Source organism: Hibiscus syriacus, unplaced genomic scaffold, assembly GCF_006381635.1.
Source record: "Hibiscus syriacus cultivar Baekdansim isolate YM2019G1 unplaced genomic scaffold, ASM638163v2 tig00110377_pilon, whole genome shotgun sequence".
Lineage (NCBI taxonomy): Eukaryota > Viridiplantae > Streptophyta > Magnoliopsida > Malvales > Malvaceae > Hibiscus > Hibiscus syriacus.
This window is the reverse complement of record NW_024062711.1, coordinates 1-18,925: the sequence shown is the minus strand read 5'-3', so window position 1 is coordinate 18,925 and position 18,925 is coordinate 1. Positions and strand designations below refer to the sequence as shown.

Sequence of the window (18,925 nt, the reverse complement as noted above, 5' to 3'; positions counted from 1 at the left end):
GAAATAAACCCAAGTATGCCTCGAATAGGCATCAACAAACGACAAGTAATAATAAAATTCATTAGAAGAAAAGTGAGATGACGCCCACATATCAGTATAAACAAGTTAAAAGGGCTTATTGTACACAATATCGGAGTGAATAAAAGACAATTTATGGCTCTTTCCAATGTAACAAGCCTCACAGATCTTATTCATAGATTTGGGAACATGTACACCAAGAGTCTGACACACACTAGCCACAATATCATACGCTGTATGCCCTAACCTTATATGCCAAAGACCGTAAACATCATCAGCCACAACAGAATTAACAAAAGTTTTTTTACAAAAACTTGAAGTACTATTATTAGGAAACACACAAAGCCCTCATTCCATATGCCTTTGAAGAAGCACACCTTGAATAACAGCATCACGAACGCATCAGCCTTGAGCATGAAACTAAAAAATCACGTTGTTGTCCCTAGAAAACTTAGATACAGAGAATAAATTATGAGTTATACTAGGCACATGAAACAAATCACTAACTAACAACGTTATAGAGGTAGATTTCAAGGTCGTATCACCGGCTAGATCAACAGCTAATAAAACATCATCACCAAAAATCAGCTTACTTGGACCACTATGAGCAGTGCGATGAGTTATAATATTAGCATTCAGAATCACGTGATGCGTAGAGTCGAAATCAATAACCCATTGATCCTGCTCAGATGTTGGAGAAGTTGTATGAGTCGAAGTGTGAAGTCGCGAACCCTTCGAACAACATGTGCAATTGCACTTATCATAGACAACCGTGTTGGCTTGAGCTGAGTCTTTTGCATACCGTGACTGACTACTATTAGAAATCTGATAATCTTCATTATAGCAATGCTAACAGTGATCGACCAGATATCCAAGCTTACCACACAATTGGCACTAAATATGTGGCCAGACACGACCATGACCCGCTCGACCACCAGATCTTCCACCTGAACGAACAACATACAAACGATCTTTATTATAGTTTGAACACGAACGTTTAGAGAAATCACCTTAACCAGATCCATGAGCAATATTAACAGTAGCCACCACAGTTTCTTCTTGAGCAGTCACCACTCGTTGTAATAACAGCCATAAAAGGTTGATACTCACGCAACAACCTTCAAAATACTTGCAATATGCCCTACCAGAGGAATTGGACTCCCACACGAAGCCAAAACATCACAGATTTCATTAACCTTGGTAATATACACGTGCATATTGTCTTCCCCCTTCTTAAGAGACTGAAGTTTACAATGTAAGCTCATTATCGAAGTTGAGGACCGAGTCGCAAAGTACTGCAACACCATACTCCAGATAGAAGTTGTTGTCTCAACACCAACAAATTAAGACAGAAGGTGTGGACTAATAGTATAAAGAAACCATGACGCCAAAGAACTATCATGTGCTACAAAATCATCATACGCCTGATTGGGAACAAGATTGTCGTTTTCATCGACAATCATTTCAAGCGGAGACTGCATACCACTGGTAAGAAGACGCTCAAGACGATAACTATGAACTGTGAGCAACACTTTTTATTTCCACAACAAGAAATTCGTTTCATCCAACACCACGTTGATCTTTTTATTAGTGAACATCGAAAGCACGCAACAACACCACAAACAAGATCACAAGAAGAAAACCACGCAAACAGAAGCACCACAACCAAGACCACTAGTGACTGATACCATGTTAGAAACTAGGGTTTTAAGAAGAAAATATAACATCATAAAAGAAATAACAATTAGAGGTAAATCTTCATTGATACACAACACAAACTTTTATACAGTAGTTACACAGCAAGCTAAACTACAGATCTAACAATCGTTCATAACAAATATGCTAACAACCGTTCATAACAAATATGCTAACAACCTTATAACTACATAATCGTCTACTACACGTCAACAACAGTTTCAACACTCAACAAAACAATGAACAAACTTACAATGGGTTCCTTCATGTTTCTCCTGCTTTAGGATGATCAACTACTCATCCTTTTTTAAGTCATTTAGATACCTTCATGAACAAAAATGCTTTTGCTTCTCATCCAAAGGCTATAGTATCTAACCAATTTATTATTTATGCAATCTTTTTTAACTAAGATTTTTTAGACTTTAATGCTTGGATGTAATTGGTTATTGTCATTGTTTATGGAGCCTAAATTTGGAAGTGACGATGACTGGAAGCAACATAGACGCTGAATTAGCTGTTTAATTTAATCATTTTTAGCAAATTTAAGATTAAAATTTTAATATCAACATCTAGCTTTTTCCACAATGCATAGTGATTTTTAAGGGAAAAAATAAATAAAGAAACAAAGGATGGGGGGCGGTTCACCTGCAACAGATACAGGTGGATGAATATCCCGAACGATCTAATGAAACGAATGTCCACACTTTATGAAAACTGGACATTGCAAGATTAAATCCACCTGCAATGAAATCGGTTATTCTGGGTTTTTAATTGCTTTCAAAATCAGCACATTGGTGCATCTTTTCGGATCATTTGTTTGCCTAACAATTGTTATAACTTTTCAGGACTGAAACTATGAAAAATTGAAGGTCTGCAAGTATGGCAGCAGCTGTCATTTTCACCATCCAAAGAATCTCTTCTCATGACTATTCTATAGTCTCCATTCGGCTTCCATGGAATAACCTTCAAAAGGATTAAGTAGTGGATTATGGCATACACATGTCTACTGAAAGAGTTTGGTTGTATTTATAACGAAACCTAGCAAGGGATGAAGAAGAAAAGAATTAGAAAGTTGAAAAGTCAAACAAGTTAAAATGTCATGTCATACTCTGTTAGTAAACTAACACGGGAGTGACCCAAAAAGTTTATTATATAAAGTTCAGTTATTAAAATAAAATATTTTAAATTTGAGTGATAAAGATAGAAGTGAGAAGGAAATTGAGTGATGTTCTGTATCGTTTACCCTTATAAAAATTAACCTCTTGAAATTCAATTATTGCACTATTCAACCCTAATCATTATGTTGGTAAGATATTCTAGAACTAATATGAGCTTTTCTCCACTAAAAGATTGTCATCAATTATTGCATTTACTTTGGTAAGCCTTCTGGGACCACGAATGGGATTATATTATTCACCCAAGGCCTGCAATATGACTTTTCCTTAAATAATAATTAATTGCTATTTTAACATTTTACATATAATACATTATTTTGTATCGAAATAATGCAATTTTCTTTAAATCTCGTCTTAATTAATATACCTTAAACTTTGGGTAATACGTCCCTTCTAATATATGATATCCTAAAACAACCATGTAAGTGTTCAGATATTTGGATAATTGCATGTCTTGTATAACATTATTAAGTAAATTTGTATCAATAAATTTATCACTTTTTTATTTTTATATTATTTCATTTAAATTGCCACTTTAAAAAGTTTAACAACTATTAAAAGTCATAATTTCTTTTTTTTAAATCAAAGATTAAATTATCATTTTAATTATTTTACCACGTAAGTCTTGTAATATTTTCCCCTGTGAAAAGTAACATATAACAATTTTTTTTTGGATAATCAGTCAAATATATTCATCCAAAAGAAGCAGCAATTGCTGCTACAAATACAAGTAACCTCCTAAATCAGTCCCCAATCAGCACAAAGTTGATTATTTACAGTATCCGACCTATTAATAATGTACCTATGTAATTTGATACTAACTGCCTTTTTGATTGTATTTACAATGACATCAACCGGACGCGACAATCCTCTAAAGAATCTACGACTGCACTCCTCCCAGATGTAATAAGCGTACCCTGTCCAAGCTAGTTTCAGAATATGAACTAGCAGGGACTTGCCTTTCAAGTTTCTATTCAGCCAACACAGCCACTCGATCCAACTCATATACTGATGCTATAATCCACACAAATGCAGGATGGAACATATAACAATTTAACCAGGGAAAAAGAGTAATAATTTACAAAAGCAAATGTAAATACGTCAACTTCTTTTATATGTTGGGGGATTGCAAGAGCCGGTAATTCTACAAAGGAGAAAATATAAAAAAAAAACAGTATGTTTTGATAAACAATGAAACCCTAGTCACTTACACTAACATTATTAATCATTTAGTTACATGTAAAATTTTGTATGTTAAACTAACTTAATGGTGGTCTAATGATATTTTTGGATCTCAAACTTCACAAGAAAAAATAATTTATGTTTAAGTTTTTCGTCTATTTTAACCCTCAAATTTTTGTTTTTGACAAATCAAACCTATTATCGAAAAAAATAATGGACTTTTTAATAATTTTTATAATTTTGTTTTTTAATGTAAATATTGTTATATTTTTAATGAATTTTAAATATTTTTATTATTTTAAAATAATTTTCATTTTTTTTATTTTTAACGCTAAAGGAAAAATAACTAACATCAATGGTAAAACGATAAAGTAGTTGATGTCAACTTAATGAGGTTCTTACTTTTTTAACAGATGATTTATGTAATAATCTATTTTTGTTCTGTATATCTTTTTTTTCAAGGTCTAAATATTTTTATTGAAATTGATTTTGAAGTATAAAACATCGTATGACTTGAAATAAATTTTCATTATTTATTTAGGGTTATTTAGGATCTTTTATTAATGTATCTTTCATTAATAAAAATATATTATGATTTTCTTTTAGGGGTTTTTTTGGGCTTATAAATAGGCATTTTATAAAAAAAAACAATGAGAGCCCCAAAATATTGTAATTTAAGAATACAAACAATGAAAGAGATTTTTTCTTAAAAATAATTCTTTTATTTTATTTTTCTTATTTTTTACTTTTGTTCTTGTTATTTCAGTCGATTTTAACATTGTTCTTTAAAACTCTATCAACGGAGAAAAAAAATCAAGGAGCAAGGAAAGTATTTTCTAATAGATTTTCTTAATCTAACATTTCTCGAGATTTATCAAAGAGAACCAATAATATTTTTCTTTTAATTTTTATCTCCTTTTATTTCATCTTTTTATATTAAATATGTTTTTATTATTAATATTATTTGTATTACGCTTATACATATATCATCTTTACTAATTTAATTTTTATATATTTTTATATGTAAATATATATTTTATATTTATGGTATCATGTATATATATATTTTTTTTATTTATATGTATTTTTATTTGTCTTTTTTACTATTATTATCACCGTCATCTTTCCATATATACATTCTTTATATATTTATTAATTATTATTTTTCTAATATGTATAGCTTAGGATTCATTTACATTGTGTAAAAGTCTTTTAGTTTTACACCTTTTTAGGACCCGTGAATATAGAGAAATCAAAAAGTGAGATTAACTTCTTGTTTTTTCAACGAATATCTTCTTATTTTCTATTATCTCAACCTTTAATTTTTATCATATCTTAAGTTAAATTCACATATTAAATTAAATTATCATCTTAACATTAAAAATATATTTTATTCTTATTTTAACCAAAAAAATATTTTTTAACTTTTTATTATCTTAAAAAATAATTTATTCTTATCTTAACTTAAATATTTATATTCTATTATTATAATATTTTAAAATTAAAATAAAAATAAAAAATATTTTAAAATAAAAATAAAAATATACTTTTTTAAGTTAAAAATAAAAATAAAATATATATTATATGTTAAAATAAGGATAAATTATATTTAATAATTTAAGGTAAGACTGGAATATATTTAATAATTTAAGTTAAGAATATAATATATGTGATAAGTTAAAATAAAATTAAGATATATTTTTGGTAAATAAATTAAGATATATTTTTAAAAGTTAAGATAAAAATAAAATATATTTTTTAAGTTAAAGATAAAAATAAATTATATTTTTAAGTTAAAATAAGAATATATATTTAAGTTAAGACAATAATAAAATATGGTGATCATTTAAAATAAAAAATATTTTTACCGTTAATATGTGAATTTAAGTTAAAATATACTATATAAAATATTAAAAATTTAAGTTTAGACTAATATACAAAATATATATCATATGTAGTCTACCCAAAACAAAATAATATGCTTCGTTCACTGGTTGGAAGTTGTACTAACACTTATTAGACAGTTTTGATTCCCATACTTCCTTATTTTAGCACCTTTAATTTTTTTTTTCGCCAGATGACACGTGTCATCTTCTGATTGGTGAAAAATAAATATATTATATTAAAATAAATTAAATCCTCCAATAAGATGGCGACACATGTCATGATATTTGACACTAGTGACACATGACACGATTTGATTCCAAAGTTAAATTTATTAAAATTAGGATCAAATTGATAGAATATATAAGTAAAAGTGACCAAATGTATAATTATACCAAGTTTTTAACTGCCACGTCAGCTTCTCTATTAAATCTTAATGAAAAGTGACTTGATTGAATGTATTTAAATAGATGTATGACTTGATTAATACAATTTAAAAAATGATGGTTAAAATAAAAAGGGATAATAATTAGGGGGCAACGGTATAATTTATTCTCATTTTATTATCTTTGTTATTTATATCTTTTTCTATTTAATTTTTATATTTTTAGATTCACAATTTACATGTATTTTTTATTTGTTTATTTATTTATGCTTTTAAATTTCAATATTAATTTTCATATGACTATTTATACATGTCATGAATCTTTTGTTGTTTTTTATTTTGGTGTCCGTGACATTTTAATTGATTTTGCAGATTAACCCTAGCTTCGATTTACATCCTTTTTTTATGCTCATAGTTATGGCATTCGGCTCTATTTTTTTATTTATTTAATCTTTATGCATATTCTGACAGTTGCTTAATTTCGGCTTTTAATTTTGTGATTGTTCAGTTTAACCTTAAACTTGAATACTTGACTTTAACTAAACCCTTAGAATTTTATTTTTTATTTAAGTCTTCATTTAGATTAATTAAGAGTATTTTTTTAAAAATAATCTCTACTTGTGTTCGGGTTTTGTTTTAATTATTCGAATTTTTTTTTAAAATTAATTAAGATTAATAATAGAATCTTAGTTCTAAGTTAAGTTTTTTAATCCTTTAAAAATAAATTTAATAATTTATTTGATTGATTATATTGCGTGGATTTAAAAAATAATAATATAATGTTAATTTATTAGGAATTCATAATATAACCCTGCTTTGCCCGCGGGCTGTAGTGAATATATGAACCCCTAATAAATTAACATTGTTAATGGACCCCTAATTCATTGAACTCCTAATGAATTAAGATTGCCTTACTGTTTTTCATGGATTATTAGGGGTTTATTAATTCGTAATAAATAAATATTATTCTAATAATGGTTAATGAGTTGTTTTCATTCCTTGATGTTTTGGATTCAAACATCGTATATATAGTTTGTTATTTTGGTATTTAGAATTTGAATTTGTTTCATACATTCTTTTGATATTTTTTTTAAATTTATTAATTTATGTTTATATTAAGTTCTATATACTATTAGTAGATTTTATTTATAGTTAAAAAAAATAAACATTTCGTGAGCTTAACGAGCAACGAGGCGAGCAACAAAATTTCTTAAGGAGTATTAGCTGATGCAGGGGGATCCGAGATAGATGATGCTGAGCTGTCAGATTGCACATTGATGGCGCTGAGATACCATGAGTTGGCAGATCAGCGCAAAGGCGAGAGTTGAGTGTGATATGTTACTCATTGAGGCCGTTTTGAGTGTGTTTCAGTCTTTTGGCCATAACTTTGGCTACGGGTGTCGGAATCGCGCATAAGACCCCAATTCGAAAAGCCCCTTTCGACGCGCACGTTGTCCACATTTAGCATGGCTCCATGTGACCTTTTTTTCGACCTCAAATTCTGCCGTTTTCCCCTCCGAATCACTAGGTTTATTTATTTTTTTTATTATTTATGGTAATATTTCGCTTGTTAGTTAGGAAGTCATTTTAAATCCGATTTGGGCCAGATTTTTTTGCAGATTTCTTAATTTATTTCGAATTTCAATTTAGAGTGATTTCCGAGATTTTGCTATTTTTGGCAAAATTCGGATAAAGACGATTTTTGGCTATAACAGTCCGGCCGGCTTCACATTGTTTGATTTTATATTATTCTATTAAACCCTAAAGACTTTTTCTCTAGTTTTTTGGGCGAATTTTCTCCTCTAAATCATCTGTTGGAACTAGACTGTGAGATAATCGTTATTCTGTCCGGCGTCATTAGTCGAGTAAAATTTTAACAAACTTGACGAGTAACGAGTCGAATCGAGCAACAAATTTTTTTAATAAGCACTAGTCGAGTACTATCAACGATCGACTCACTCAATAAACACCCTTAATTAAGAAATTGCATGTCTAAAGCCGAAATATTTGGAGCTTATTTATGTTAAATCCAAGAAAACGTGCATCATTAATAATTTATATATGAAAAAGAAAACAGATTCAAATCCTAAAAGAAACTTCTTAATTGCATATTGCTACACTGTAAAACAATTTCAGACTAACATTCGATAAACACTTCAATTCGTTAATGCAATCTCTAAGTTCTCTCAAAACTCAATAGATTAATGAAATCTTCAAGATTTGATATGATCATTAGCATCTGTGAAAGTGGTCCACACAAAAAAAATTACAGAAGAAAACAAGTTATGGTCTAAGAAGAAGCGAATTTATTAGCCTTGAAGACTTATGTTAAATGAACTTTAATAAAGTCAATCTTAACTCCTTAACCAGATCCTTCATTGTCATGTTGAATCCATCATCTTTCTGCAAAAGAAGAAAATGGGTATCGACTTTCATTATTTGTTCAAATAATGAATTAAAAAGAACAGAACAAATAAATATAAGTTATTAGTTACCTGAGTAATTATGGTCATATCAAGAGTCGAGTTCCCAAAAGCCAAGATACTACTATTAACAATCGATAGATGAAGGTTCTCAATTTCGCATAATACTTGAGTCACCAACCCTTTCCCGTTCTGGCAATGAAATCGAATAAGAACATTATTATCGTAGACTTTAGCTTCAATCCCTGACAGTGCAGCGTCCGAATATTGTCCTTCATAGTTCTCTTCACATGAAGATGATTTATCTTGGGCTGATAAATGGGATTTCTTCACGAAAACTAAAGATTCCACACTTCTGTTCTTAGTATGCTCCTCCAGCACTTTTAAACGTTCTTGAAGCTGTTTCACGTACTTGATGGCTTCTCCAAGAACCGAAGCTTTATCCATCTATATTTTAAAAAAAATCATGTATTTTTTATCGAAGAATAATCACCAAAATGAAAGAAAAAAGATGTTACGAAGAAAGATTTGAACCTTCTTCAGACCAGGAACGATTGCGGAAAGAGCTATGAAATGCTGGCTAAGCTTCTCTCTTCTTTTTCTTTCGGCCAATATATGATCTTGAGCATGTGAAGGGCTTCTACTCATTGAGTAACTCCTTTCGATCGATTGGTTATTGTTTTTTGAAGCATAATTTGTCTTCTGAAATGGACCTTGTGCTATTATATGCGAAAAGTTCATATTTGCTGAAGATACAGTCTCGACTTTAGGCTTCAAAGCGTTGTAATTTGCCGGCGGTGAAGCTGGTTTCTCGAACGAAATACTCTGAGAAGTGGGAGAGGAAGGTTTCTTTGGAACCGGAACATGCTCGGTTGTGGTGCTCGAGTTCCAACTGCCGCTGATTTTGAGCTGTTTGGTCGGTCTGTACGAAGCTTCAATGGAGGATACGCTGCCGCTTTTGGTGTTGAAATTAGGGAAAGAAGAGTAGCTCTCGGAGGAAAATGATCGCTTCAAGTCCGCACCGAGAAGGACTGGCGCCGCCATATCTTCTCCGGTATTAAATTCAGCTAAAGAGTTGACATGACATTGGTGGATGAGGTCGTACTCGTCCATTCCCTGCAACATCAAAACCCTAAATTAGAAGACAGAGTAAAATCTATAACTATTAGATATACACATATAATTACATTATTGGGTCATATATGATTATAAACCGTACCAGTTCAGATAACCATCTTGCTGATGAAGAGTCCATCGTTGTAGCCTGAAAAGATAAAAAGAGTGTGTCATATATCTGAAACTAAAGCAAGAAAAAATTTGGAAAACAATAGTATCACTATTCACCTTTAAAAAATACTCCTATCTTTTTAGTGATACTAAAACTGCTGCAGTATTATGAGCTTTTCTTCTTTATCTTGCCATCTTATAGTAGGTGTGTGTTGCTCCATCAATTGTTGGATGTCTAACCCACGTTTGAGAAATTTGTCCTCGTCTTGGAATTAAACCATTATTTAATTCAGAAAGAGATTGTGGGTACTGGAATTAATAAAAATATCTCAACTTGGTCCACATTGCCAACCAGAACCCTATAGAAATTGAATAATTATTGAATTAGTCATTGCAATCCCTGTCAAGATATGTATTATTTTGGGTTTATCAATGATTATTTTGTTTAAACATTATTACAAGCCAACAAAACAGGGTCTTCACAAACATTAATGCTTTACCTGTTGCTCATCCATCTCATTAAATCCAATCGGTGGATGATCCGGTCCAGGGTGTGAATACCCAAATTTATTGTTTTTTTAGTTCATTTAAACACATGTCAAGTTTCTCAAGCAATAACAAATTCATTGGATTTTCAGAATACATGCATAATCCAATAGGGAGGGGGAACCCTTTTACACTAAATTCAGAATCAGCATTTCCCAAACACATTTTGAAAACTATTAAGAAATATTCAAATCCTACTTTTTGAGGCAAAAAGATTTAAATGTATCAATCACTGAAACCAGCACTCAAACGTAACATTATTTTTTGAATATTTAAAATTTAAATAAAAATTATATTTAATAATGATATATATCATTGATAAATCAAATATGCCATTTTAGTAATAAAAATAAATTAATAATATATAAAATTCATATACTTGTGTTCATCATATATATATATAATTTGAGACATATTTGAATAGGAGCTCAAAATACAATCATTAGGGAAACGATTTAATTAGTACTAAACGGGGATAAAGCAAAACCCTGGTAACTCAGTGAAGGTACATACTTATTGCTTTAAGAACAACTGTGATGCTTAAACAGCCCTTATCCTGATCAAGCATTGCGTATGGTGACTTTATTTCCGGGGAGCTTCTTTCAACGATGTTTTTTTTTTTTACACTTTCGCATCATTATATAATGTTTATATTTTTTTTCATGTTTTAGGTTGGTTTTAATTATTCTTCTTGTTTTGCATTAAAAATTACTATGGGTCTAATACAAAGTAATAACAAAAAAATGAAGTTGATAGACATTCCTCAAAAGTAGAAAGGATTGTATGGCTCTATAATTGGCAGGTCACTAGTTAAAGCTGAGAGAGGCAGTGAATCAACCTATAATACGAACAAGCTAGATCTTCATTAGGCGTGGCACTTGTGATTTAGAGACTGGAAAACAAGTTTTCCATCCCATAATCCGATGCACTTAAAATGATACGCGTCCATCTTCATTGATATCATGTAAACAAGTGCTTTTGACATTCGTTGCTGCCTTCACAGACTTTTAATGGCGCTGTATGCTGAGACATGAGTTTCATAGCATTCTGCATCCCATGAGAAGTCCTCCTTCATGGCCTTTGATATCTTTGTTTTCCATGTCGATGGGTTGTTCCTCTGCAGAAAGGATTTATACAACAGAGCTTGATTAAAGGAGATGCAAATCCTTCATCTGAAACTGAAAAAGTAGGGGAAATTTTCAACTGCGGAACACTCACAATTTCGTCGATGGCTTGGCTAAGGGACATAATTCCCAAGGTAGATCTCAAGAACTGCAAGAATCTACTGATCTCATGGTCATGATCTGCATAGTATCTTTTAAGACATCAAGTAAAATAAATGCCGTGTCATTCTCCATTTTGTTATTTATAAGAAGCATATAATTCTGTTAGAATCATTCAAGATCCGATTTACCTGAAGTTGTTATCACCAGAGGCTTCTAAAACGGGAGCAGCTCCATATCGTAAAGCCTTGAGCTACATTTTAAGGCCGAAGGAGAGTAAAATATACGTACAAGGATGTAGGTAGGGGTGTTACTTAAGAATAAAGATGCCTTTTCCAGAGGTCAAGCGTATATATATACACACATAAAGGTCCATCACACAGGTTGAGGTGATTGAAGCTAAGGATTGCTTGCAAAACAGACAAAGTTGTAATGATCCTCAAAACCCTTTTATCACATTCAGTTTACCTAACATGCCTCCTCGTTGGAGATTACAGTTTTCAGGAAGTAATAGTTCTTGCTTGAATATTTTGCATGTCTATCAAGACAACATAACCATGATTGTACGGAATTCCTTAAAAAATTATGTTAACAATGATCAGAAGTTAGTTTGAGGTAGCTTGGAATATGATCACATAAAAAATATTACTCCCCCCAGAAAAACCTGATCGGTTGACAATAGTTACCAGATATTTAGTTTAACTTACGGGAACTTGAAGTAGAGGATCGTGAAGAGAATGACATAATATAATGTCAGATCCTGCAAAAACCAAACGTAATAGTGGTTCACCGTAGTGGGTGAAGAATTTTACGTTGGGACCCTGGGAGGAAGGAGAACATCAAAATAGATTAGCATTAAGATAAAGAACAGGAGGGTAAGGAATGGGAGAAAAAAACCTCATCAAAAGTGACAAGGGACAAACTCCCCGAGTAAATTTGTTTCTTTAACATAAAAGCTCAAGTTCCAAAAACATTTAAGTAGTTCGTGAACTTGATAAAAAACTGTTCGGCGCCCTTGTAATATGAGTGGAAAATTTCTCGACGCATTAAGAGCTCCACTAGAGCTAGTTGCACTAGCATTTGGTGTCCTTCTGAACTACTACACTCCGACTCTGCATTTTTTTCAAGTTCAGTGTTTGACGCCTCTGTTATGTCCAACACATATCTGGACATAGATATGAAGATATGACCTTCCAAAAACCCTCCAATTACAAGAAAAAAATTTGAATATACATGTGTCGAACATATATCCGTATCAGACACTTACACCCGAGTCCAAGGGACAGTTTTTCTGTGCATTTTTTAAAAAATTAGAGTTGACACATGTTTTATATAGCAAGTATAAGGAACGAATGTACCTCTAGTGCTTCCTGAAGATATCTGAGTGCTCTATTTATAGTCGGCAATGAAGCATTCGCCAAGAAGACGAACTACAAAGGGTTGATAAACGATCAGATCGAGAGAAATCATCAAGCAGGAAAGAAACAACCCCTATGGCCATACCTACAGCTCGATATAGCTATAAACTAAATAAACAGTATTGTTTGCACTAACTCCAAAAGTACACTCATGAATTCTTTAAAGAAAAAATAAAAAAGGAATGAAAGACAAAGGATGCGATTACAATTGCTGATTTATAACAAAAATAATTGTCAGGGACCTTATAAACATCAACTAATTAGACTTTTTAACACTAAAACCTTGCATTTCTTTTGTTTCTTTTTAATGATCTCAGTTTCAGAGAGAAATATACACCTGTGCACCCCCACTGGTAGCATTCTGCACAGCTTCCTTCAGTTTCTCTAAATCAAAATCTGATACTTCTGAGATGATGCATCCAACCTCGAAAAAGATAAAAAGAATTAGCACCTTAGAACTATTCCAAGTCTGGTTAAATGTTACGGAAAATGAGAGAAGTGAAAGCATGAAAAAGAAGTTGCTGTAGAGACAATAAAATTATAAAAATATACCCTAACAGAAGAAACAAGTGACGATATGCCTGCCCGTTGGTGTAATACAACTTTGCATGCATCTTTTCCTCTCATGTTCTCTGCACTAAACTTTACTGGAAGAAGTATATCTGTGGCTGGATCCCAGGCGGAGTTATCGAAGCCATAAGGAGCGACAAGCAATTTATCCCTTTGGTAAAATACAAAAAGAGGAACAGAGATAAATGTATTGATATTTAAACACTTCTCAAGATGAAAGAAAGAAATTGCTACCCCATTCCACTGCAGGAGTAGAATGAGTTGTTCTTACTGGTGGAAGGCTAAGGTAGGTTCCAATTCATGGCTCATGTTGTGGATGATCCCTCCTTTAGAGTGCATAGATGACATAACTATAACTTTGTTTGAATACACTATCCCACCCTGCAAATGTTTTAGAAAGTGTACTCAATGGTGGATAAGATAGAATCCTAATAAACAGTGAATTATTCATTATAAATTTTTTGTGAATGTACAGGGGTATACATTGTATAGCATTTTGTTTGCTTCTTTTTGGATGAATGAAATTTACTTATCCAAAAAAAAAAAAATTGTGATATTTGAATTTTGGATATGAGGCTCATAGGTAGAGAACCAGTTCTATACTTTATGTGACATTCTGAAAAGAGGACCCAAAGACACCTTTAACCCTTTCTTGCAAACAAAGACAAGGGACTACTTAAAGAAAATATTTAACGGCTAGAAGTATAACCCTTCATTTCCGAAATTAAAAACACAAGTACACCCATTTACCTTCAAAATGTTCACAAGATGTGTCTTAGCCGTATCTTGCAAGCGGTCAGGATGATTAAGTCCACCAGGATCAAGTCCACATAGTGCTAGCTTATCCGGTTCAACCAGACACTGAAAAATTTTAGTATTTAAAAGCAGGTAAACTAAATTTGTATTTTGAGATATAAATTTTGCAAGACTACACGACCCAAAAGAAACTGTAAAACCAGAGAGGAAACAGAGAGAGAGATAGTAACTTGCCTGTGAATCAAAGCCTTGGCAAGTCAATAATATTCTTGTATTTCCTAGCCTCTGTCATATAATATCAAGAAAAAGAACAGGTAAGGATGATTTCCTCTTCCCCACAAGTTATAACTTCTATTGCTGCAAGTTCGAAACTATCAAGAGAAGCATGACATAAAGACAGAGCAACATGTAAACTGTCTCACATCATGCAAAACCAATCTTGGATTCAAGCAAATGACTTTTCAGATTCCCCCCCCCCCCATAAAAAAACCAAAAGGAAATAGTAGAGGGATATAGGTTTAGGCAACTAGAAGTTTCATGAAATGAATTGAAAACACGGATATGGTTACTCCAAAGGTTTCAATTAGTTTCAGCCTCCTCTTATGCCTTGAGTGTAGTCTCACCACGCTTCTCACAATGCTATCTTATAGGAAGAAGTTCAGGTTAATATGTTCAGTACCAATTGAACAACACATCTGTCTGAATTTGTTTTTCCTTTTTAACACCATAGATAATTCCCGCTTTCCTTGTTCACTAGCCCTCTTGATTAATCTACGCTTCGCTTATGTTGCACACCAGGTTCAAAATACTTAAAAGGAAAAGAACAAGTCTGCAATTAGGAGAAGATATAGGACCAAATCATCCACCCACTTCCTCGTTAAAACTGCCTCTACTGCTATCTTTTGTGAACTTTTTACTTCCGTATGTCTTGCAGAAGTTTTACATCAATATGACGAAAAGAAACAATGAGAAGATGTACCTGTTTAGCGAAAATATCCCAGAAAATATCCCAGAAAATAGGTGCAACGATAGCGGTCTCCCAATTATGTAAGTGTAACACATCAGGTTGCTTTCCGGATTTAGCTATATAATCCAATGAAGCACGAGAGAAATAGGAAAATCTGAATGCAAAGAATGGATAAACTGTCATGAAACAACCCAATAAATTGATATGAATGTATGATACAATAAGTTAAGAAGGAACATTCTGATGGAACTACTCAAAACAAATTCATACTAGAAGTGCAAAATAGTCCTGTGAATACGATTTAAAATGTTGATCAACTTATACATCAGCTACTCAGATTGGGAAATACCGACTTTTTTACTTGTCAATGGAAGTAATAAAATCTGAACTTTTTTGGGAAGCATGACATTTTATTGATCTAACATCTTCCATTTGAATAATTTCTTCAAAAAAAGCATACAGTTCTTTTTTAGATTGGAAGTTCAAAAACCTGTATTTTCTGCCACATCAACAAAGAAGACCAACAAATTACTATCTCCTTCAGCATGTCATATGAACTAGACTTGCTTTTTTTCATTTCTCTGGATCAACTCAACTATCAGATGGAGCAATATTGTTCACTTTTGTGAGAGGCAGATTAGGGTGATCTGAATACTGTCAAGTAAAAATATGATTTCAGCAGTAGCGTTATCATTCGATCTAAATTTTAAGGTTATCTGTGGAAAAAGTTATGCACAACCCGAAAGTGCATCTCATGCCATTGCCATTGCTTCCAGTACAATCCAGCTGGAACCAACTCATGCTACCTCTTAGAGCAGGTGCAACAAATACCAGCCTGTTCTCACCATGTATGCTTTAAAAGTTTCAGTAAGCATTTCACCTAAATTGCATGAAGATGTAATATCATTTCTCCCATCATCGTCACTCCATTACTATTCCTATATTTTTTTAATATTGAGTCATGAAAGTTCCTATGTCTGACTATCAGAACACTGATTGTAGTACACAGTTTTATCTGAGTTTAATTTATCTGTCTCCCAAAATGATAAGTAACTTAAGCACAAGAATAATTTCACTTGATCTCTACACACATAAAAGAAAGCAAAAGGTTAAACAGAATGGATGATAGGAAAAAAAAAGGTGTTGTAGGACAAGTAGGCATACCGTTCAAAGTCATCTGAATAGTCATATATCCTGTCCCGGTTGAAAAAAGATGAGTAATACAAAGGTTGAATAAAAGTAACTCCAATTCCATAGACAACCCTGGATAACAGATAGAAAAGTTGAGATCAAAATTTAAATCAATTAATAAATTAGACTGAAAAAAAACGTCTACCTCCTTTGCAGTTGAGACTAGCCAAAAGGAAAAGCAACCAGAAATTGACACTGCATTTTTTTTTTCCATTTTATCACTGGATCCTACCTTTAGCATAAAGAATATAACCAGACTCACCCGGTCCAGATTTTGTTTCCTTGCAGTTGTCCATTAAAGTAAGAGTAAGACTCTGCCACAACTTCTCGCAACCCCTGAACCTCATCTAGGTCAAGACTAGCATACCTAACCAAACAGCAATAGCCTTTGTGTCAACATATTATAAAACAGAATCATAACCCAATTTGTGGTTGGAAAGTTTTAAGCAGAAAAACAGTGTGACATATCAATACACATTCAAACTACTGGGGGAAGGAATAATATCAGACACGTGTGTGCTCTACATATATTAACAGGTAAAATAGTGTGTGTCTGTGTGCATGCACGCAGGAATAGTTTCTGTCTTATTTATGAGTAAACAGCATCATAGCTCAATTCATAAAATTAAACATTGAGGACAATCTGATTCCAAAGCAAGAAGAAAAGTTCTTCAAAGTTGAAAGCATCTCCTGAATAATTACCATCGAGATCTTTCTTTCAATTTCCCCTGGAATGTAACCCAAACAAATGGCATTCAGAAAATTCCTAAATTAACATGACAAAATCTGGTCTTGACAGATACATAAATTACAATGCAACTTCAGTGAATAACAGAGATGAGTTCCACTAATTACTTTGGCAAAATAACTTCCACCAAATGGCCCTTTTTTTGCAGCGCTCGAGATAAGCCAGTTATGTATGGTGCCAAGGGCCCGACTGAGATCAATGGTTCCATTTCAGTACATATGTGAATGATGTGAAAACCTTTCCTGTATTAATGTCAAATAAGATTTATTTAGAAGAGGAAAAGAAAAAATGACTTAAAAACAATTTAAAAAATGAAAAAGAAACAAATAAGATCAACAAATTAAATGCATAGATAACAGAAAAAAAAACAAAAAAAAAAAAGATTGGTGGCATTAGTTCACATCATACCTTCAATATTTACATAGCATTGCAGTACCTTGGATTTTCTATCAAAAGAACTATTTTTAATGTAGTTAGAGATATTAAACCAGAGAAATCAAATGAACCAATTAGTAATTCTAAGTTCCATAAAACAGAAAGAGAAAAAAGGTCCTGGACTTTTCCACTGACTGAAGCAGAGTATGGTTATAAAACTGCCAAGTATTTGTGTTCATGTCAAAGTGAATATATTGCGACTTCTACAGGCCAATTCTACCTTTTGCTTCCTCCCAAAGAAGTGGCGGAGTTCTGCAAGAAAGTCATCATCTCTTTGCTGCAGCGAGCCTGAGAATACATCTACAACACTGACTTTGCTATCTATGACCATCCTTCTCAAATCAGATGCCTCTTCAGTGCTAACTAATCCACAAAGGACCATTGAGTCTATCCGAAGTAACAGTTCCCAGCACAGAGCTAGATTATCTGGTCAAAACAGGGAATCTTAAAATCACGTTGCTGAACTTGAATAATAGTTAGCTTCTGCACAAGAATTCTTAAATTAACACACATTACTATTTACCTAGTATATAGAGATTCATTAAAATATTGATCAACAGAGAACATATCAACAGTTACCCCTCTCGAGTGAAACATGCATGCCTAATGCTCTTGCAGCCTCACTAACGGTGACAACTGGATAATAGTTTCACGAGAATGGCCCAAAAGAAACTGAAATTTAAGCCTCCTATAACTAACTGGAGGCAGTCCAAGTTAAAAGGCAATCTCAAGTATCATCATCGCCTTTTGAAACAACCAAGTTTGGACAGCTCAAACAGATATGAAATGTATGAGAGTAGCCCTACAAGAATATAGGACATAGAAGCAACAGCATTATCATTTTGGCAAATACCAAACACAGCTTGAAAGAATATATTTCTTGTTGAAGCATTAAATTGACAAGCAAGACATGCTCGAAATTTGTAGATTTTCAGTGAAATTACAGTAAACCATAATTAACTATTGCAAATACAATAAGCGGAGTTCAACATTCACCTTTCCTTCTGGATTCTTTCTCCAATTGCTTTATCTTGTCAATCAATAGCTGATTCACCCTGTATGCTTTTTTCCACTGAAATAAA

At 32.4% G+C, this 18,925-nt stretch overlaps 2 protein-coding genes across 2 annotated transcripts; both read right to left on the bottom strand.

The window, feature by feature from the left end:
- Positions 1-8,598: 8,598 nt before the first annotated feature.
- Positions 8,599-10,072, bottom strand: LOC120121639 (transcription factor bHLH25-like). Its single transcript, XM_039140955.1, has 4 exons — positions 9,982-10,072; positions 9,297-9,878; positions 8,835-9,209; positions 8,599-8,742 (listed from the first exon to the last, which is right to left on the bottom strand). Exons 1-4 carry the CDS (start codon positions 10,015-10,017, stop codon positions 8,668-8,670), a joined length of 1,068 nt encoding a protein of 355 aa, XP_038996886.1. The 5' UTR covers positions 10,018-10,072; the 3' UTR covers positions 8,599-8,667.
- Positions 10,073-11,325: 1,253 nt separating this feature from the next.
- LOC120121667 (probable starch synthase 4, chloroplastic/amyloplastic) lies at positions 11,326-18,110 on the bottom strand. The gene is made up of 15 exons (XM_039140980.1): positions 18,064-18,110; positions 17,516-17,650; positions 16,923-17,027; positions 16,634-16,732; positions 15,482-15,623; positions 14,737-14,787; positions 14,497-14,607; positions 14,018-14,127; positions 13,729-13,897; positions 13,514-13,600; positions 13,117-13,188; positions 12,466-12,579; positions 11,950-12,011; positions 11,754-11,850; positions 11,326-11,652 (listed from the first exon to the last, which is right to left on the bottom strand). Exons 1-15 carry the CDS (start codon positions 18,108-18,110, stop codon positions 11,533-11,535), a joined length of 1,521 nt encoding a protein of 506 aa, XP_038996911.1. The 3' UTR covers positions 11,326-11,532.
- Between the last annotated feature and the right edge of the window lie 815 nt (positions 18,111-18,925).